Source organism: Hippopotamus amphibius, chromosome 12 (genome assembly GCF_030028045.1).
Source record: "Hippopotamus amphibius kiboko isolate mHipAmp2 chromosome 12, mHipAmp2.hap2, whole genome shotgun sequence".
Lineage (NCBI taxonomy): Eukaryota > Metazoa > Chordata > Mammalia > Artiodactyla > Hippopotamidae > Hippopotamus > Hippopotamus amphibius.
The window spans coordinates 57,956,306-57,978,253 of NC_080197.1; the positions used below are offsets into that span (position 1 = coordinate 57,956,306).

The following is a 21,948-nucleotide window of genomic DNA, read 5'->3' on the forward strand; positions in this document are numbered from 1 at the left end:
TTCGGTATCAGCACTGTTTTTTTTTTAATGAAAACGGGGATAATGCTGCCTATGGGGCAAGATTGTTGGGGGATAAGAATGAGAGAGTGTATGTGAAAACATTTTGTCATCTTAAAGGTGCTATGTAAATATCAGATAACATCATCAGGAATATCAGGAATAATAATGGACTAGAGACCAAAGAGTAATTTGCTTTCTTTTGCAAGTCTAATTAAAAATCTGAGAGCCATATATTTTATGCAATAATTTGTTTACACTCCATGTGTATTCCTGAAATATATGCTGTTTAGTTTTGCCTACTTATACCTTCTATATAAATTGAATTACGTAACATTTGGGACTTGCGTGTTTTTATTTGTTTGTTTATTTTTGCTGCATTGGGCCTTCGTTGCTGCACGCGGGCTTTCTCTAGTTGTGGTAAGCAGGGGCTACTCTTTGTGGTGGTGCACGGGTGTCTCATTGCGGTGGCTTCTCTTGTTGCGGAGCTCCGGCTCTAAGCACATGGGCTTCAGTAGTTGTGGCACATGGGCTCAGTAGTTGTGGCTTGCTGGCTGTAGAGCGCAGGCTCAGTAGTTGTGGTGCACAGGCTTAGTTGCTCCAGGGCACGTGAGATCTTCCTGGCCCAGGGCTCGAACCCGTGTCCCCTGCATTGGCAGGTGGATTCTTAACCACTGAGCTACTAGGGAACTCCCAACTTGCTTGTTTTTAGCTCAACTTCATGTCTTTGAGATTTTCAATGTTGTTGCATGCAGCCGCAATTTATTGACTTTTTAAAATAGTTATCTTTTGTGTGAAATTGTTCACTTGTCATAATTTATTCATTCATACTACTATTACTGATGGACATTTGGGTTTTCCAGCATTTGCTGTCATGAACAGTGCTGCCTTAACACTCTTGTATGTGTCTCCAGATGCACATTTGCAAGGTTTCTCTAGGGGGCATGTCTATCTAGTTAAAATCTGATTCACATATATTTTTGATTCATATTTACATATAAAATCATTCAAAGTAGCTAATAAAGTCTCCTTATAGATACCTTGGAGGGTCTAATTGTTGAATGATATTTTCTTATTAATTAAAATGAGAAAATAATTTATAGCTATAACCTTATGTAGAGAAGATAGATATGAAGGATAACAGATTTTATGTTAGCTGAGTTTCAGCGACCGATTGAGAATTTCACGCTATCGCTAGAATTGCCTGTTTGGCTTATTTGCTAATTCAGACAAGGGAAAAAGAAATGCAGCCCATTAAAAAGTGCTCTAATAGATTGTGTTGAAAGGTGCTATGTAAGATATTGTTATTTAGAGCCGGCTACCTTGGCTTTTCTCAGGATTTGACATTTTTGGTAACTTTCTGAGACACATCTGGCTGGGGAATATTTTTACCCTTTCTTCCATTTACTATTAGGTAACCATTTGTTAGTTCCAGTTATTTTTACTGTTTTTGTGATCCACTAAAAATAATGTTACTGATTTACTCGGTTATCCAAAAAATGACTCAGTCATTTACTCAATTAATAATTATATGGCATCTTCCACATTTGAGGCCTGATAGTTAGATTTGGGCATACTTTGGGGAGCAGAACAGAGACTTGCTGGCTCTCTTAGAACTTGTAATTTCTTCTGCTAGTGAAGTGTGCATGTGTAAGAAATCCTGATGGGGTGTGATAAGTTCTCTTATAGAGGATAGCCTTGGGTACCATGGGAGTGCAGGTACTCCTAAAACATTCAAGAAAGGTTGGAGAGCCTTTAAAAAATACAGATTCTTAGACCTTGTCACCAGAATTTTGCTTTGTTAGATCTGGACCAAAGAAACTTATTGTTATTATTACCTCCTATATATATATGGTTCAGCCAATGAGCCAAATTTGAGAAACACTGTTTATGAGTGAGAAAAATGGGCAGTATTCATGAGAGGATATTTAAATGACTTAGGGATGGAATAGATGGTTTTCAGATGATTTCTGCTCATAGGCCAAAGTTTCGTCTTTATATTTGTGCCTATTCAATTGTAAATTCTTGTTCGTAAGTTGTAGAAGTTAACTGCCCCAGTGGTGGATGAGAAAGCCTGGCTGCTCAGTAGTACGTGTGAAAAAAACCTGGAATTGTTTAGCTATACACCCAGTGAATGTCAGAGGTGGGCGTCACTGCCACGGAAGCTACTGTAATCTTAGATTGCTTAACTGAAAGCTTAGTGTCAGAAAGAAGGAGGCAAGAGTCCCCTGACCCCTGCACTTGTTCGGGGCACATCTGGACTCATGTGAATAGTCTCCAGGATCACATTTAAGGGGGATGTTGACATCTGGGTGTATGAAAGGATGTTGATTGAGCTCCTTGGTAAGTATCCATATGAGGAAGAACGGGAGAGAAATAGTCTTATTCATCCCAGAAAAAGAAAACTTAGTCGACGTAGTTCCAGAAGAAAGAACTGAGACCAAAAAGGGAAAGTTATTTGGGAAAGCAAGTCTCATTTTTTCATTTATTTACTTATTTATTTAACAATTATTTGTTTAGTGGCTACTATAACTCATTCTAGTGGATGCCAAGGATATAATGGTAAACAAGATGGATTTAGTTTCTGACTTCATAGAGTTACAATTTATTGGAAGATCAGGCAATTAAGCAAGTGGTTATAAGAAAATATAAGTACTGTGATGGGAAAAAGACCTATAAAAAACATTTCTAATGTTAGGACTCACAGAAAGATGGTAAGTGATGAATACTCTGGCTCTGGAGGTAAAGAAGAGGCTCTTGGAGATATTGTAGAAGTTGTGCTGACAGCTACCCATTAGCATCCTGTTTAGGGAATTCCCTGGTGGTCCAGTGGTTGGGACTCTGTGCTTCCACTGCAGGGGGCATGGGTTCCATCCCTAATCAGGGAACAAGGATCCTGCAAAGCCGTGCAGCAAGGCCAAAGGAAAAAAAAAAAAAAAAAAACAAACAAAAAACAAAAACAAAAACGGAAAAGGAAAAGGAAAAAAAATCCTGTTTTACTTTTAACATCAATGATCATATATGTCTTTATAACAGATTCACACTGCTTGTTTCTTTTTTCACGCATTTAATCCTAACCTTCCCTTTCTTCCATTCTCTCTAAACTCAGTTCCATTTCTTTAAGTCTGCATGATGAGATGACTTTCTTTGTCATATTCACAGACCTTTGTTGGGACAGGACAAATTCTTAGAATTGAAGTCACTCTTAATTACTGTGTTTTTATCTGGGCTATCAGATAATTGAGGATAGGCATAAATGTTTACATAAATGCACTGTGACCTGATTGATGGCTTTAGTTTTCCCCATTCCTCTTGGTGGCTCGCCCATGCAGGTGGGACTCTTCGGGGCATTCTAGGGGAGCCTGGATTTCTGTGGGACTGGCAGACATGAAGAATAAGTAAAATATCAATGCTACTTTTAAAATAATTTTTATGTGCTCCAAATGAGACTATGTATTTTTTTGATTATGTTTTGAATTCTTAATTTGTCTTAACTAATTAGAAAAGCTCACCTTCCCCTCACAACCTTTTTTTTAAATTTAAATATTACATTGTGGCATTCTCAGGACTCTGAGGCTTTCACATTCAGTATTACAGCCTGAAGTTGGATATTGTGGAGGTTTGGGTTTGCTTTCTCTTGACCTAATATGACTTCCTGTTTCTAAGAAAACAATTTTAAAGACTCTTAAAAGGAATTTCTTGCATGCTTGGCAGCTCTTGTAAAACCACATTTTAGTAAACCAGTGTGAATAAAGCATATTAAAAAAAAATCAAAGAATCATATTGCTTGATCATATTAGCATTTTTGTTTTGTGGAAATTGGATCTCATAGAAAAATCCAGTGATTTGGGAAGTGTCTGCTTTCATAACTAGAGAATTCAGGAACCAAAAATTTCATCTTGATTTGGTTAATCATCCTAGTTCAAGGGGACAGTTGGTCACAAATTGGGGTTTACTTTGTGCTGGGGTTAATGCATACTTGTCAGTCTGGTTAATATGTTTTGTTTTCTAAAAAACAAAGTTGCCACTGGTGCATCTCTCTTCAAATGAGCTCACAAATTTGGAACTAATTCACACGCATTCTTACAATATTCTGGAGAAAACCCTCCATCACTTAATCAATGGAGAAAATAAACATTAGTGGGTCTTTTGGTAGTTAGAGATTACTCTTTGAGCAGGAGATTCATGTCTCCTGGCTCTCAGGTCAGAGATTCAGCTTCTCTCAGAATTGTCCTAGAAATTGGCTTCTCGTGAAAATTTTAATAAGGACATGTTTTTGTAACTAGAAAGGTAATTTATGCATTTGAGTAATGTTGGTTGGATACTCACTATGTGCCAGGCACCCTTCTAGAGGCAGATAGTATAGTGAAGAATAAGGCAGGCAAAGTCCCAGATTTTATTTATCTATTAAACACTTATTTAAGGGCTTACTCTATACCAGAAGTATAGAGTACTGTACTAGGTACTTTTTTGTTTCATAAATTTATTTATTTATTTATTTAATTTGTTTATTGGCTGCGTTGGGTCTCCGTTGTTGCACACGGGCTTTCTCTAGTTGAGGTGAGCAGGGGCTACTCTTTATTGTGGTGCACAGGCTCCTTATTACAGTGGCTTCTTTTGTTGTGGAGCGTGGGCTCTAGGCGCATGGGCTTCAGTAGTTGTGGCATATGGGCTCAATAGTTGTGGTTCGCGGACTCTAGAGCGCAGGCTCAATAGTTGTGGTGCACGGGCTTCGTTGCTCCGTGGCATGTGGGCCCTTCTCGGAGCAGGGCTCGAACACCGGTCCCCTACATTGGCAGGTGGATTCTTAACCACTGTGCCACCTAGGAAGTCCCTGTACTAGGTACTTCACAGATATTAAGTCATTTAATCCTCATAACAATGCTGTGAGGTGGGTACGCTTATCCTTGTTTTGCAGGTGTGAAGAAGGAGGCTCAAAGTCACCTGGCTAGGAAGCTGAGCCAGGGTTGCACACAGGATGGTGCTCTTTACCTCCACTGTGGTCACCCTGTAAGCCTGATCTCATAGGCTTGCACAGTCCTTATCAAAACAAAACAAAACACACGCACACACACACAGGAACATAAAAACCATGGGCAGTCTGACCGCTGTTAATGTTTTGGTGTCCGTGTTCCATCCAGTTGTCATCATATGTGTCTGTGTAGAGGGTGTGTGTGTGTGTGTGTGTGTGTGTGTTTAAATGTAAACAATATCCTATGGATTGGTTCCCACTTATCTTCACAACAAATTATAAATGTTTTGCAGGTCAGTGCATTTGAAACATAGAATCGTAAATAGCCCTACGGTGTTCCGTGGTTTGTCTACATCATGATTTCTCTAACCAGTTTCCTACCACTTAACAATGTTTCTTAATTTTTGAATTTCGTAAACTCTGCTTTAATTCATGCCTTTATAACCAAGGCTTTTTACAAACCCATGACTATTCACACATTTCTGAGTGAAGAATGGTATTAAAACTCTTTTGTAAATATTTACGCAGTATCCACATGCAGTCTGTGCTCTGTGAATATGATGATGTCAACATGTGCACACGCTTTGCTTTCTAGGCTCGTGGATGATAGATGTGTGGTGCACCCGGAAGCGGGGGACCTCGCCAACCCTCCCAAAAAGTTCCGAGGTAAGAAAGACCTATGTTACGTGCCCTACGTGGGGGTATTTTTGTGTCTTAAATGAAATAATGTTAGAACTTTATTCAGTATGAGACTTTCAATTAGAAATATGTCCCCTGAAAATTCTTTCAAAAATTTCCCCATCACTTTTCTTCTTTTACACATGGAAGGATTGATACTGAAGGAATAGTTTCAACTTTCGTTTTGCTGGATGATAGTCTACGTGTTGAAAGGAAGTCTTGGTAATTAACTGTGAGAGGCCACTTTTCAAACCAGTAAATACGGGCGAATGATATGTATTTATACGTTTCCGTGACAGTTGTACTATAAATGTTAGTGTTTCATTATCAGCTCTTTAATTGATCTTTGTGAAATCTCCAGGATGGTGACACTGATGTGTTAGCTTTTAAAATGTCACTTTGGATGGTACATAATAACTAACAATTGTCTTAGAACTCCCTTCTAGATATAATTTTAGAGATAGCGGCATACTATCAACTAAGAAATTGTTCCTAGTAGGAGACTGATTATGACTGTTACAAGAGACGGATTAATGGAGCTTGCAGAGAATCATAGACAACTAAAACAGTCATTAAGAGCTTCTGCAAATCCCTTTCATAGTTTGTTATACTTACAATAATAACAATTTAAAAACAGCATTCATTTTGAACACGCTGTGTAAGCATTCCTCCTCACCATGGTGAAAAGCAGCTTTAATAAGGGACATAGCTCCGGAGAGGGAGTCAAAGGGATTCGCTTGAGCCCCAGATGCAGGTCAGCAGGTGCCCTCCCTGCACTGGGGGAGGGAGATGCTTACCATTTGGTACGTTTCCCGTGCTTCCCTTTCTGTGATAGGCACTTTCTACACAATTCTTATTATAAGACTATGCAAGAATATTGCATTTTCATCTTGCAGAGAGAGTGACAAGCACAGTCAATGTCCTTTGAGTGAAACTGGTCACTTTGAATAAGTGACCCGGATGTCTCCCCAGTGGAGAAATTAGCAGAAAACAGACTGTGGGAGGTACACCACCATACCAGTGCTCCGTGGGGACACTCCCCCAGCCCTGGGCACGTGAGGTCTTTTCACCATATGCAGTCCCCACGCAGGATGGACTCACAATGGAACTACATGAAGGAGAGTCAGCTGTGGTGACAAACAAGATGCAGAGTGCTCCCGGACACCCCGAGAGACTGTGCAATAAGCGTGTGGAAATGGTTTCAGAGACAGAAGCAGCTGGAGGAGTCTAACGGAAGAACGGACACTATGAAAAAGAACATACAGGGTTCTAAAAGTCATGAGCTAGTGTATTATATAAAGGCGAGGAGGCATCGTTGTGGAGAAGACAGCTGAGGAATTTCCTGGAATGCAGTGTGGAGGAAAGTATGAATGAGCCATGAGGAGCGTGGAGGAGGGCCTGAGAGGACCCAGCAGCATCTCATCACATTCCAGAAGGAGAGGCTGGAGCACATGAGAATGAGGCGACATCAACGAGATACGGGGAGCTTCCCTGGTGTCGCAGTGGTTAAGAATCCACCCGCCAGTGCAGGGGACACAGGTTTGATCCCTGGTCCAGGAAGATCCCACATGCCGCAGAGCAACTGAGCCCGAGAGCCACAACTACTGAGCCTGTGTTCTAGAGCCCGTGAGCCACAACTGTTGAGCCCGTGTGCCACAACTACTGAAGCCCACATGCCTAGAGCCCATGCTCCGTAACAAGAGAAGCCACGGCAATGAGAGGCCCATGTACCACAGTGAAGAGTAGCCCGTGGTCTCTGCAACTAGAGAAAGCCCGTGTGCAGCAACGAAGACCCAACGCAGCCAATAAATAAATAAATAAATAAATAAATAAATTTGTTTATTAAAAAAAAAAAGAGATACGGGCGGGAACCTTCCTAAGTGGCAGAAAGGCACTGTTCCTCAGGTGGAAGAGACACATTGAGTTCAGAGTAAGGATGATAAGCAAATCCAGACCCACAGACGCTCTCTTGTGAACTATAGGATGTGAAAGATAAAAAGTTTTAAAAGCAAACTGGGACAGTGCATCTGCATTTGTAATAGAAAAAAAGCTTGGGGTTCGGGTTTTAACTGCACTTCTTGCTGACTGTGTCATCTTAAGTAGGTCACCCAACCACTTAGTGTCTCTGAGGACATTGGCTGGTGAGATGAGGGCTGGATAAAAACAAGAATAATCCTACCACACAAGGCTTTGTGAGACTTGGACTCTTTCCAGAGAATAAATGTAAAAGTGTTTTAAGTCATTATACAAATGGTAGCTAACTTATAGTAGAGAGGCATCATATATTTCCTTTAAACATACCTGGCTCTTCTCTTGCATTATAACCTCTTCAAGGGCAGGATTTTATTTTTTTTCTTTTTGTGTTTCCCAGGCACCGAGCTTTGCCCATAGTAGACATTGAAAAAAAAATAGCCATTAGATGTTTGTGGGTGGGAGACCCAAACTTTCCCTGGGATCATGTGATACAACTTGGTTCTCAGGGGTGCTTCATGCTTCCCGGCCATGAGCTTGGGTAGCCTTATGCCTCTGTCAGTCAGGGGAGGTTCATTTGTCAAAGATAAACCTTCAGGGTTTGTGGCTGCCTTTTTTCTTTTAGATATTTTAGTGTATCTGAGGGAACTCTGTGGTAACAGCTCTGTACCCAGGAGGTAACTATACACAGATACTTGGTGTCATAGGATTCAGCGGGCACTGGTTCAAAGTATGAATCACTTAGGTGCTCCGTCCTCCCTGGCAGCTGGCTTTTCCTGTAATCGAATACTTTAGGTCATTGTCCTTGCTAGTTTGCTCTCATTTTCTACATCCTTTTAGTTTAAGATGAAGGCATTTATCTCACCCCACTCATCATTAGAGAAGGAGGGTATTTTCCTGTTGGGGATTCAAGGTTCCCTTTTATCTTAAAGCTCCGACTCTTCTGCTCTGATTCTTGGAAGCCCATCCTGACGGCGCTCCGGAGGGGGATTCCCTGAGACAGGCATGTCTCTGTCCTGGTCGTCACACTGCTCGGCTGCCATCAGCAAACCTTGTTTTCCCAAATGCATTGTCCTTTTTCATGCCTTGTTCTTTTGCAGCTTCACCCTTCTCTTCCTGAATGTATTTCTCCCGTTCCCTTTGGCCTGTAAAAGCCACCACTGTTTCATAGATTTGCCTCCCAAGATCACCACACCTGCATTTTCAGACTCCTCTGCCAAGTTTCCAGAGCACTGTCCCTTCTTGTTACTTTTCAGATGATAATGAAGAAACAGTAGTGTATCAGCAGTTAAGCCGCACCTCAGTTCCTCTTGCCTCAGCCAAATGATGTTCTGAAACTTATTTGAAAAGATTTTTATTTTTCATACTCACTTTATGTTTTGTTCAAGTGAATCCTAAAATGTTAGAGCTTCTAGGCAGTTAACAGTAACTCTAGTACAGCGCCCCCACTTTTTTGAGTGGGAAGCCAGAGTTTGAAAGGGGTTAACAAGAGTCTCCTCAATGCACACAGTTGTACAAGCAATGCTCCTTTGACTGTGTTCTGTGTCACGCTGCCTCTCATATGAACAGAGGAAATGAAGTTTTAACAAATAAACAACCTCCCAAGACTTATTTAAAAGCTGGCGAATGGACAGCTATTTTCAGTAGAAACCACACAATCGGAATAGTATTAACTGAAGCACATTGGCTTTCTCTTGTCAATGCAAAATTCTTTTCATGATCAAATATTCTTTCATTTTTTAAGATCAGCTTTAAACTCTGGAATACATTTCGATGTAAGAGGAGTTGTAAAAGTAGTACAGAGAGTTCCATTCCAGCCAGTTTCCCCTACCTCCGCATCTTCTATAACCGTGGCACATTTGTCAAAACTAAGACATTACCATTTGTACATTACTGTTGACTGAACTGCAGCCTTCCTTTGGATGTCACTAGTTTTCCATTGTCCTTTCCCCAGTCCTGATACCAGTAGTCGTCACGGCTCCTTAGTCTTCTCTGGCCTGTGACACTTTCTCAGTCTTTCCTTGTTTTTTTATGACCTTGATACTTTTGAAGGGTACTGGTCATGTACTTTGTAGAATGCCCCTTGGTGTGGGTCTGGCTGATGGTTTCGTCTTGATTAGACTGGGGCTTAGGTTTTGAAAAGGAATAGCTCTGAAGTTAACTGCCCTTCTCCTTGCCTGGTATCAGGGGAACATATTATCAACATAATTTATCACTGGTCCTATTTTTTGATATACAACTTAACCCTCCTCCCACACACTAAGTGATAGCAGTTATTTTTGTCGACTTTATATTCTTTCCTTTTTTTTTTTTCTTTCCTAGTTCTTTTATGCGTCTCCCCCTGTTCTCTAGAAGACTCCGCTATAGATTTTTCCAAAAGTTTGTGTCTGTGAATACGTGTGTATTTTCTATTAGGAGGAAAAACAGATCTAAACCAAACAAGAGAGGTTTGCGTGTCCTTTTGTTACCATCATGGTGATAAAACACAGAAGTAACTCAGCACCTAGGGGGCCACTCCCCAGGAGAGCCGAGGGACGCGAAGACAGCCCCTGCTCTTGGCTGATTCCATAATTCACGGCCTTGGGCCCTTTGGTCTTGAAATTTCCAACTCTGAGACACTGTGGTTATTTGGCACGTGACTGTTTCCTCATCCACTAACTCTCTCAAGTGGCCGCTTCTGGCAAGCAAAAAGTCATTCTGAGGCCATAAGTTAGAGTGCTTCAGGAATTGAAACAGAGACTGTCTCTGCTGTGCGGTGCACATGAAAGCAGGTAGTGAGTACCAGGGACTTGAGAGCACACTGCCAAGACCATTTCTTTAACTCACTTCCTTCTTTGCATATCATTCAGAGACGTCGTCTTGAAGGCTGGCACTCTCACCTCTTGGCTCTGCTCGTGGAGGTTGCACACTTAAGAGCATCAGTGAAAAAGCCATCCAGCCAGGGAGAAGCTTTGACTTTTTATGTAGTTGAACATCTCAGCCTTGTCTAACACAGTAATTCTCCAGTATGAGCCAGTTATAAATACTTCCTCTACCAGCTTAACAGTTACCTTATTGAATTTCTTCAGATTTCATGTTAGTGTAATTTTTGGGGGGATGAAAACTGAAACTATTTCAGACTTGAAATCACTAACATTTATTGAGCATTTAATGCATGCTACACTGGGCCTGGGGCTTCCTGTGCACTAATATTTAGTCATCACAGTAACCCTATGAAGTTGTTGCTGTCCCAGTTTTGCAGTTCAGACAGCTAAGTATAAAGAAATTATACAGCCATTTTAAGGTCACTGAGCTTATTAGTGGTAGAATTAGAACTCAAAACAAGTTTGACTCCAGAGCTGTTTGTTTTCAACCACTATACTATACTGTCTCTTGAATAATGCCCTCCTGTAAACTTCACCTGTTGGTCCACATAGATTCCATCTAATCTCTCTTCCATACAATGGAGCTTTGAGTATTTGCTTAGAATGATTATATTCCTATAGATCTTCTACGCTCTTAATTAAAAAAAAGTTCTTTCACCTGTTTGCAGCTACAGATTCTTCAGTGATTTCTCTCAGCTTCATCACACTGCCATCTTTGTTTCTGATTAGGCTCCTGTTTGTCAATGTAATTCTTAGTGGTGTAGGAAGAACCGAGCATAGTACATTTGGATGCGGTCTGATGAGAATTTCCCTCTTTGCTGGATGCCACGTTTGCAGCCCAAGAGTCCTGGGCAGGACTTCCTCACTCATCTGCAGCTGTTAGTCAACCCAAACTCCTCAGGCTTTTTCACTTGCATCTCTGGACCTTGTTTCCCTCCTCCTGTGCTGCATAATTGGTATTTATGAACCAAGTGGAGAATCTGTTATGTTTCATCTTTCTAGCAATGGTCATTGTTCTAGCCTGCCAAACTTTCTCCCCACCCTCCCTTGATCTTAGATCTTATCCACATTATTTATTCAGATTTCTAGCCTCATGACATCTTGAAATTTAAGGTGATGAAAGGGATATAGGTGATACTCTCTTTTCATGTGTTATTCTAGTGTGATTGAATGTGTCTGAGGAGAAGTAGATTAGGACTGTGTTAGTTAGAGCATCTACACAGCAGCCCCTGGAACACATGGATGGAAGGAATCAGCTTGGGAAGTGGTCCTGGGAAGCGTGAGTGAGGGAGTGAGGGAGAGTGAGCCTAACAGAATGAAAGGTGGTAAAGTGTGCATAAGACCTGCCACTGTGGCAACTGGAATGCAGTCCCGCGGGGCCCTCTGAGAAACCACGCGGAACGTGCCTCAGAATCTCGTACCCAAGGATGGAAAGGCTGGGGCCAACTTCCATCCTCTGTGGGTTGCATCGTCACCCGCTTCCACACAAACTTCTGGACTGCTCCTGGTTGCCAGCTGAGCAAGTTCTCCAAGTGTCAGGGAAGCCCTCGTGAGGACAAGAGGAGAGATGTGGGAGCTTAAGCTTGGAACCTGCCCACAGCCTGGGAACCGTCCACTGTGCTTGTCAGTGAACTTGGGCCTGAGGCTGCATAGTGACATTATTGTGCGTGCTCAGAACTCACACCCGTTTCTTTGTTTGGAAGACCTGCAATGAGACTACAAACTGTGTGAGGGTAGACTGTGCTCCCTTGAACTACCAAGATCAAGAGTAGCGTCTTGCATATCATTGGAGCTGAATTAATTTTTGTTGAATTAATGAATAAAGTTCTAGAAAAAATTATAATTCTTAAACGCAATATAATTTCAGTTCTATCATCATATGCTCTTTTTTGGAGGTCTTAAAACTACCCAGCATGTAACATAGTTGTTAGCTGATTACTTCATTTATGAGGAACCTGTTCTGTTATTACAGTTTTATATTCTAGGTCTTTAAATTTCAGTTCATTGCTGTTAAATGTGCATTCTAACACACAAATCTGTAGTGTGAATAGCAGAAGATGAAAACTTCTGTGTGAATTAAGTGAGGTTCTTTTAGTGCCGAGACCAGCTCGGCGACTCGAGGTGAGTGACGGGTGCTGCAAGCTTGAAGAAGACACAGACACAGACTGAAGAGAAAAGTGGGACCCGGGGGGGCTCAAGACCTCTCGGATCAAGAGCCCCGCTGACTCATCCCAGGCTGCTTTTATTGAGTTTGTGGGCTAACATTCTCAGGTTACACTCATAAACAATCAAAGGCCTCACATGACTGAGGCAATTATCTTTGTTTACTTCCTGGGTCCGAGTTGAGCAGGTGTGGATCTGAGCTGGGTGTGGAGAGCAAAACAGCCCTGGGGGCAGGAGACCTCTCTCAGATATTGGGGGTCTGTGCCCCACCCATGTTGGCCCCTCTGCGACTGTGCCTGTCTTAGGTTGTTCCTCCCTTGAGGAATCTTACCCGTCTCTGGCTAACCAGTCATCCTCCAGGGCCAAACACGGTGATATAAGGAAGGTTCTATGCACCACCCCTGTTGGCCCCTCTGCGGCTGTGCCTGTCTTAGGTTGTTCCTCCCTTGAGGAATCTTACCCGTCTTTGGCTAACCAGCCATCCCTCAGGACCAAGCAGGGTGATATTAGTCTCCACGCCCCGCACCCTCAGCTCCTCCACTGCTCAAGCAGGACATTCTGAATCCCATCGCTCGGCCCACATACTTCAACACTTTCAATGCTTCAAAAAGGTTCCAGAATGTCTTCCCACATTTTAGGTTGTAGCATTTTGTAGTTTGCTGCTACTCAAAGATGTTTAGAAAATTGCAGTGTATTTCCAAGCCAGAAATTACACAATTTATTAAAAAACATCTTTAAAATTCTCCAGTTGAATATTACAGCTGTGTGGATTCTGTGTATTTGTGGTAAGTCATCATATTAAGAAACTTCTACAGCTAATCCCCTATTATTAAACTCTTAAGTGGCAGTGGAAATTAGATAAAAGGTTATTCTTTTCAGTGAGTTTTCGGAGAAGGGCCAAAGGATGAAATGAAAACAAATTGCTTGCCTCTTTGCTTCTCCTGCTGAAGCTAGTCAGGATTGTAAAAGGGCTTGCACTTTAAAATACCTCAGTCTCTATGGAGGGGAGTTGCTGTGCTTCTGAATGGTCAGGTAGGACTACTTTGGAAATCTCATGAATTGCTGTTTGGGGCAGCGCTCACACAATTAATTGTGTGTCTAAAATATATATATGCTGTATGAACTTTGATTGATTTATGGCTTTGACTTGTGAAGTTTAATTTTCTCCCTGAAGAGTGAAAAGTAATGGGCAGAAGATGAACACCCGTGATGTATGTGATTTAGTGGCTTTAGAACAACTCCCTTGCTTCCTGATCGTGTATCCGTGGCCAGTTTTCCTGAGCTGGGGGCTTGTGTGTAAAAATCTCCCTTCCAGTGTTGTGTATGAAGTGAAATGTGTATCTAAATTTTTTTGTAAGTACTGAATAAATGCCTTTTGTCTGCGAACACTTTAACTTCATAACCAAGATGGCTCTAAGAATAGAAAGTCCTAGATATTGCAGTTCTTAACTTTGAGTGCTTTTGATGGCCTTTGTCCATGTTACCTTATAGCCTCATTTTCCAAATGTGGAAACCACACTAGAGAAGTAAAGGAACATGCTCGAGGTCACACAGCTGGTCGTGGTGAGGCGGGCTTATTTGAAGCTGGTGTTTTCAACTCTGTGAGATCTTGACACATTTAGTAGAGATTTATTGATTATCCAGTATGTGCAGTGCAGTGTGTGAACTCGTCACGAAGGTTCAAATGAGTCAGAAATGAATGCTGCTCTCAAGGAATTTATAATTTAATGAGGGAGATAAGATGTGTGTATAAATAGTTGCAGCCCAAGGCAGAAAATGATAAGGGCTAAATAAAAAGGTGTGCTAAAAGTATTGTGGGAAGATGGAGATTTTAATTTCCTGTTTTGGGAGATGAGAAAAGCTTCTTAATTAAGATAGCATCTGACCTGTAACTTGAAAGATTTGTGTCTGCAGGGAAGGGACATCTAGGCTTTCCAGGCCCAGTATTCACCTTTCCATGAAAGTTGTTCCTAGGGTAATAGTTGGTATGCAAAGTTAAATTGCATTTCCCTTTTAAACAGTAACAGAATGTTTGGTATTTTTTCAAGTCCAATGCTGAGATGAAAGTGCCAAGCCATGACCACCATAACTTTGGTCTTCTGCCGGAGATAGACAAGCCAATGATAATTAAATGTGAACAGGGCTACTCTACTACCACTGCTGCTAATCACTGACATTTATTTAATCCTTAACATATGTCAGGTGGTGTCTGCAATGCTTTATACTCTATTAACCCATTCAATCGTTATGCAACCCTAAGAAGTATGTATTGTTATTAAGATATTACCTGCATATATTAGGTAAAGTGCTAAAACAGAAATAAAACAAATACACCAATGGTTTATAGAAGATAGACGTTTCTCTTTCACTTAATAGTTCGTAGGTGAGTGACCCAGAACCTTCTTGCAACTCTACTGTCTTCAACACGTGGCTTCCAAAGTTGCTTCAGTAGTTGCTATTTCTCAGTCAGTAGAAAGGGGGCAAGAGAAATCCGGGGCAAGCAGAGTCTTCTTTAAGGAGGACTTCTGGAATTCCGTGCATTACTCCTACTCATATGTCATGGTCACATAGTATATTGGGCTGAATGTTGCTCTCCCAAAAGGTAAGTCCAGGTCCTAATACCTAGATATTGTGAATATTATTTTAATAGGAAAAAGTCTTTGCAAATATAATTAAGTTAAGGATCTAGAACTGAGATCATCCTTGATTAGCCAGGTGGGCCCCAAATCCGATGGCAAACGACTTTATAAGAGACAGAAGAAGAGGAGACACACACACACACAGAGGAGAGACCTTGTGAAGATAAAGACAGAGAAAGGAGTTATGTTGTCACAAGCCAAGGAATACCTGGAGCCACCAGAAGCTGGAAGAGGCAAGAGAGGATTCTCTCCTAGAGCCTTCAGAGGGAACGCGGCCCTGATGACACCTTGAGTTTGGACTTTTGTCTTCGAGAACTACAAGAGAATAAGTGTCTGTTGTTTTAAGCCACGAAGTTTGGTGATTTGTTATGGCAGCCACAGGAAGCTCATACACATTGCTATATCTGCTGCAAGGAGGCTGAGGTGTGTGGTGTTGGTGGGCTGGCTGTGTGCCTATCTAGAATTCAAGAATTCTGTTACCTAAAGGAAAAAGGGGATGGATACTGGGGGAGGATGGGGAGTAACGTTCTCTGCTACATCTCATTTTATAGATGACGAAATTTAGGTACAGAGAAGTTAAGTAACTTGCCCAAGGTCATACAACTAGAAAGAAGCAAAGGATTGATTAAAATTCACACAGTTAACCACTAACTATACTGCCTTTGAACCCAAAGGACTAAAGAAGTAAGAGAAGAGGATTGTAATTGCCTTGGGAATCCAGAGGAAGAATGGAGGTGATCTGGGGCTACGGAAGAATGGACGGTTGTTAATCAGGTGGAAAGGAGGGGTTGGGGAGAAATAGGCACAGGGGTGTGGAGTCGCAGTGCTCATTTGTGGTTGTGGCTTTTAGGAATGTTAAAAACTGAGGGGAATGTGGAAGAGTGGCAGAGATGAGCTTGGAGGAGGGTCCAAGTGCCCAGTGGCCTTGTGTGCTGAGGCCTTTAACGTTTATGTCAATAATAGTGGAGAACTATTAAAGAATTTTAAGCTGGGCTATGACATGATCAGAATTGAAATTTTGAAAGAATATTTTCTTACATGGAGAGGCTGAAAATGTAGAATGGAATATCAACTAAGAGACTGTTACGATAGTTGACACAAAGATGGTAATGGATAAAATAGGAGCTAGACTATTTAACTATATTAGGATTTGATGGCTCCTTGTATGTGGGAGTGCGGGGGGAGGTGGGAATGAGGGAGAGGGTGCATCCTGGAATTCCCCAGGTGTCAGACTTGGGCAGTGTGGTCGATATTAGTAGGCTTTATTGAGATATGGAATATAAAGCAAACTACTTGCCAAGGGATGGTGATTATATCAGTTCTGTATTATTGTGTAACACCCCCTCCCCCCAAACTAAGTGGCTTTCTGAGCATTCGTTTACGTAACTCATGAATCTGTGGGTTTGCTTGTGGATTCTTTTGTTCTGAGCTGACCTGACTGATCCCTGATGAACTTGCTCATGTATCTGTGGTCAGTTGGCAGCCGGATGGTCTGGGCTGGCTTCACTCACGTATTTGCCTGTGCATAGGTTGCTGATGGGGGTGGCTGGGCCATGTATCTGTCATTATTTGGCAGGCTTGCTCAGATTCTTCCTTGGGGAGAATGTGAGAACAGCAAGAAGAGGCAACTCTCAATGCTCAAGTATTCTTCAGACCTCTGTGTCACGTTTGCTAATGTTATATGGCTAAGTTCAGAGGCAAAGTATGAAGAAATTGACTCTGTCTTTTGATGGGAGTACCTGCAAAGTCACCTGCAAAGGGACATGCATACAAGGATGAGTAGAATTTATGGCTGTTTGCAGTTTACCACAGTAATTAACTTGGTTCTGGCATCCTTTCTGCCAGACGGGAAGATCTAGAAGATTGCTGAATGTGTTAATCTGGAGGCTCAGGAGAGAAATCCAGATGGAAAATACAGATTTGAAGTTTGATAGCATATAGATAGGATTTAAAGCTGTGAGAGTAAGAAGAAAAGAGTACCCTAAATGGAATCCCTGGGAATACCAACATTTAAGGTGCTGCCCCCAAAACAACAATATCAAGAGCCACAATGAAGTACCACTACAAAATGGCTAACATAAAAAAATGACAATATCAAATGTTGACAAAGATGCAGATCAACTAGGACTCTCCTACATTGCTGGTGGTGTACAAGATGCTGTGGCCATTTTGGAAAAGAGTTTGGCGGTTGCTCATGAAGTTAAGCACACATACCATATGAGCCCCAAATCTCACTCTTAAATATTTACTGAAAGCAATGAAAACTTAAGTTCACACAAAGATCTGTTCCTCAATGTTGACAGCAAAACCTGGAAATAATTTTAAAAATCTCTTTCAGTTGGTGAATGGATAAACAATACATACGGTGGAATACCACCCAACAGGAAAAAAGAATGAACCGTGGGTACACCCAGCAACACAATGAATCGCAAATGCATGATACTAGGTGGAAGAAGCCAGTCTCAAAGGCTGCAGGACGTATGACTGCGTTTATATACCATTCTGGAAAAGGCTGAGGCCGGAGGGGTGAATGTAGCCAACTCGAGATAGAATAGTCTGTGGGGAAAAATAAACTTGAGGTTGTTAGAAGTTCACTTGACCCCAAAATAATCTCTTGACTTCACTGAAAAATAATGAAGTCTCCCCACTCATAGGAGGGTCCTTAGTGAGGTCTTCAGATATTTACATGGTACAGTGTTAATTTGGGGGAAAAGAATGATCCTTATGAAAGTACAACAAAGCACATTTTAATCACTTTTATAGGATGTTTGTTCTTCTAAATATATGGAGGGTTAGAGTATTTCTACCTGTGCTATATCTGTTATTATCTTTGTATTCCTTAGGAAAATAATTCCCAATATCCAGTGGAATTCCCTATGAGCAGTGCATTGCTTTTATAATGTAGTTTTCAGGAACACATTGTGGTAAGAAGCATGGTCTGCTTGTAGAACGAAAATTGGCTCACTCAAAAACTCTTCAATGAATTAAATAGTAGCTATTTTTAAATAAACTCTTTCCGTATCCTCTCTTATCTTGTCGTGTATTAGGCATATTAAAAGACATATTAGGAAGTCAATCACTCCAGTATTCATACACTGTATAGCGTAAAGTATCTCCAGTGTGAGGGAGGGTGTCTTACACATATTTGTTATTTTAAGTGAAAGAATATGTGAATTAAGATTATACTTGTATGGTTTATGGTAGGTGGGCCTTACTTGTTTTACTCTTTTGAGTATTAAATAAATTAATATATGTTTTGTTTATGAAAGTCTCCGTGCATCTCCATAAAGCTTACTAATCATTAACTTATTCAAGCTACCAATAAGATAAAAGATTGATTTGTACATTGTGTGTTCAAGTCCGAGTCAACTACCTTTTCTTCCCAGGTGTTGATTTAGTGAATGAGCAGTTTAAAGATCTTCTTTGATCAGGTGCCCTTGTTTACATTTTGTGGTTTTCAAGGTAAATACAGCAATTTCAGAATAAAGCAAACGGCTGGCGGGTGGCAATGTTTGTTTTACAAATGCTTGGAAGTAGTTTTGAAACGTTGCCTTCTGAAGAACAAGAGGTAAAAACTGAAGAACGCAGCCCTCCAAGTAGAGATGCAGCCTTAGTTGGCGATGCACCACCCTCTTACCTTGTTCTTCTCAAGCCTCACTGTCCTTTTTCAGCTGGGGACCCCTGCAGAGAGAGATTTATGCCCTGCAAGTGAAAGTGATGGGTCCCCAGGAGTTCATGGAGTCTTGATACTTCTCTGATATTTTGCTATATGACTGTGACTGGTGGTGGTGGTGGTGTGTGTGTGTATATCTTCCACTGGATGACTTAGAGCCGGTTAAAAATAAGCTTCCAGAGGCTCTCAAAGTCCATGAATAACCGGAAGATAATAAACGCATCCCGAGAGTGTGCTATCTTGGAATCATAGGTGTAGGCAGGCTAAAAATGATTTTTAAGCTACTACTTTCTAAACGACGGAAGTTTCAGCTCTGTTGAGAAATAGGGCTGCAGAATTTGTCCTCCTGGTTCCATTTGAATATACTGCTTGAAGCGCAAGTCAAGCGATGATTGTTCTAGAAAGCTTGTAACTTGTACTCATAGTATCTGCATAATTAGAACCTCATGTGGATAAATATTGGAAGGAAAGGAGTTAAAGTTAATTACGTGGTTCTGTTGGAAGTTAGGTTTTGTAATGTTACCATATAAAAGAAAAAAATCCAGTACCTGAAATGTCATGTTGAAAAACAGTGTGGCTGTCGGGTGGGCAAATGTACAAATAAAGCAGAGTCACTGATTGGGTGTAACAGATATTTTGACTTAAAGCAATAACAGTGGAAGTTATTTAATTCCTATTTCTTTCTCACCCCTTCTTTTTTTAAAAATATATATTTGGTCAGCATTGTTAATAAAACTAAAGGCAGGTACCTTCACTAGTTGGCTTCCACGTAGACAAGCCAGGAGAGCAAGTGAGTTCCCTACTTTCACCTAACGCAAGAGATGGGTAGCATGTTCTAGTGGCCTCTCTGAATATTCTGCCTGTCCCTTCCTTGTCCTCCTCCATAAGATTTATTAAACAGCTTAGAATTCAAGTTTCATCATTTAAATAGCCTAGAACATAAGTAGCCTAGAAACATTGACTTAATTGAATAAGACCTTTAGGACTTGGAAACTGATCACTTTTTTGCAGAGCAAACAAGGCAATTAGGGGCATTTATTACACGTGCCCTGTGAGCTACACTGTGATGGTTATATAGCAACCAAGCAAGCTGAAGACAGTCCCACCGTGATTGCCATGGGCCCTAAGAGATGGTCAATGCAAAGTGTGAATTAGTCATAGGACAAAGACTTAAATGTAGTTCTCTGTCTTGGGAGTCTTCAAGATCATTTTGAGAGGGTCTATGGGATCAAATTATTTTCATAATGATACTAAGGTGTTATTTGCCTTTTCCAATCATTCTTGATTGTACAGTGGAGTTTTCCAGAGGCTCTGTGAAGTGTGATGCTGTCATATCTCTGTTGGCTAATGAAACATGCTTGTGTTTTATGGTGTTGGGAATTTCTCAGTTTTAATCTGTCATACAGTAAACACTGATAGAAACAGCTCACAGAAGAAAGTCTCTTAAGGGTCCTCAATAATTTTTAAGTGTGTAATGAGGTCTTGAGACCAAAAATTTGAGAACAGCATGCTAGAGAAACAGTCAAGTAGCAAGAGTTAGGAATCAGCTTAACTGAGCTGTAGGAAAAGGCATGTGTTAAAAGCAGTGAACACACAGGGAATAGGTGAGAACTGTGGCCAGGGAAAGTAATTAGAGGTCAGGAAGCCAGCAGGTATACCGAGGAGGCGGGACACAATAAGGGGGTAGGAGAAATAGCTAGACAAAATGAGAGGACAGGAGAATATCTACTTTCCATGAGCTTTTCTAGTTCAGCTTTGTATCCGTAGCACTGTGCCTATAGCAGGATGGGCCTTTGGTGAATATTTGTGAATGATTGAGTTAAGTATAAAGATTATAGGACCACATAAAAATTTGAGAAATGTGTGAGATGCATTTTATCTTCTTTACCCATTAATCTATTCTGTTGGTGGTCCCTTAGGTTGCTTCCATATCTTGGCTATTGTAAATAATGCTGTAATCCACATAGGGGTGTATATATCTTTACAAAGTAGTGTTTACATATACAATGGGATATTACTCAGCCATAATTAAGAATGAAGTTTTGCCATTTACAACAATAGAGACGGACCTAGAGGGGATTTTGCTAGGTGAAGTAAGTCAGACAAAAACAAATACTGTATAATTTCACTTATATGTAGAATCTAAAAAACAAAACAAATGAACAAAAGTAACAAAATAGAAACTGAGTCATAGATACAGAGAACAAACAGGTGGTTGTCAGAGAAGGAGGCAGGTGTGGGGAGGAAAAAAATAGATGAGGGAGATTAAGCAGTACAAACTTCCACTTGCAAAATAATTAAGGCATGGGTAGGAAATGTACAGTGTGGGGGATATAGTGGATAACAATGGAATATCTTTGTGTGGTGACAGATGGTAACTAGACTTCTTGTGGTGATCATTTTGAGATGTATAGAAATATGGAATCACTATGTTATGTAACAGGAACTAACATAGTGTTGCAGGTTAAAACAAACAAACAAACTGATGGAAAAAGGTAACAGATTTGAGGTTTCACAGGGGCGGGGGAGGGTGAGAGAGGGTATATTGGAGGAAGGCAGTCAAAAGGTACAAAATTCCAGTTATAAGATAAATAAGCTCTAGGGATATACTATACAACATGATAAATATAGTTAACACTGCTGTATATGAAAGTTGTTAAGGGAGTAAATCCTGAGTTCTCATCACGAGGGAAGAAAATAGTTTTTTTTCCTTTTCTTTAATGTTGTATCTATATGAGGTGTTGGATGTTCACTAAACCTATTGTAATCATTTAATGTATGTTGTATGTAAATCAAATCATTATGCTGTACACCTTAAACTTATAAAGTGCTGTATGTAAATTGTATCTCAATAAAACTGGAAAAAAGAGAAATATGAAGTGGAGAAAGCTTTACATGTAACTGTACATATAATATATTTTCAGTTATCTAAAATATATATGCATGTGTAAGTGTATATTTTGGTAACTGTATCTGTTTGCTTTTCTCTCT

The 21,948-nt window shown here is 40.7% G+C and overlaps 1 protein-coding gene across 6 annotated transcripts in view; it reads left to right on the forward strand.

The window, feature by feature from the left end:
- The window catches only part of ITPR2 (inositol 1,4,5-trisphosphate receptor type 2), a 489,465-nt gene that overhangs the window by 37,210 nt on the left and 430,307 nt on the right, over positions 1–21,948 (forward strand). For 5 of the 6 annotated variants that reach the window (XR_009048516.1, XR_009048517.1, XM_057703556.1 and 2 more), the window contains exon 2: positions 5,565–5,635. The exons of the other annotated variant lie outside the window; for it this stretch is intronic. Coding sequence is in view for 3 of the 5 variants with exons in the window: in XM_057703556.1 (XP_057559539.1) it covers positions 5,565–5,635 (71 nt within the window). In the remaining 2 variants the exon portion in view is untranslated. The remainder of the gene's footprint in view (positions 1–5,564; positions 5,636–21,948) is intronic. 6 annotated transcript variants of the gene reach the window in all.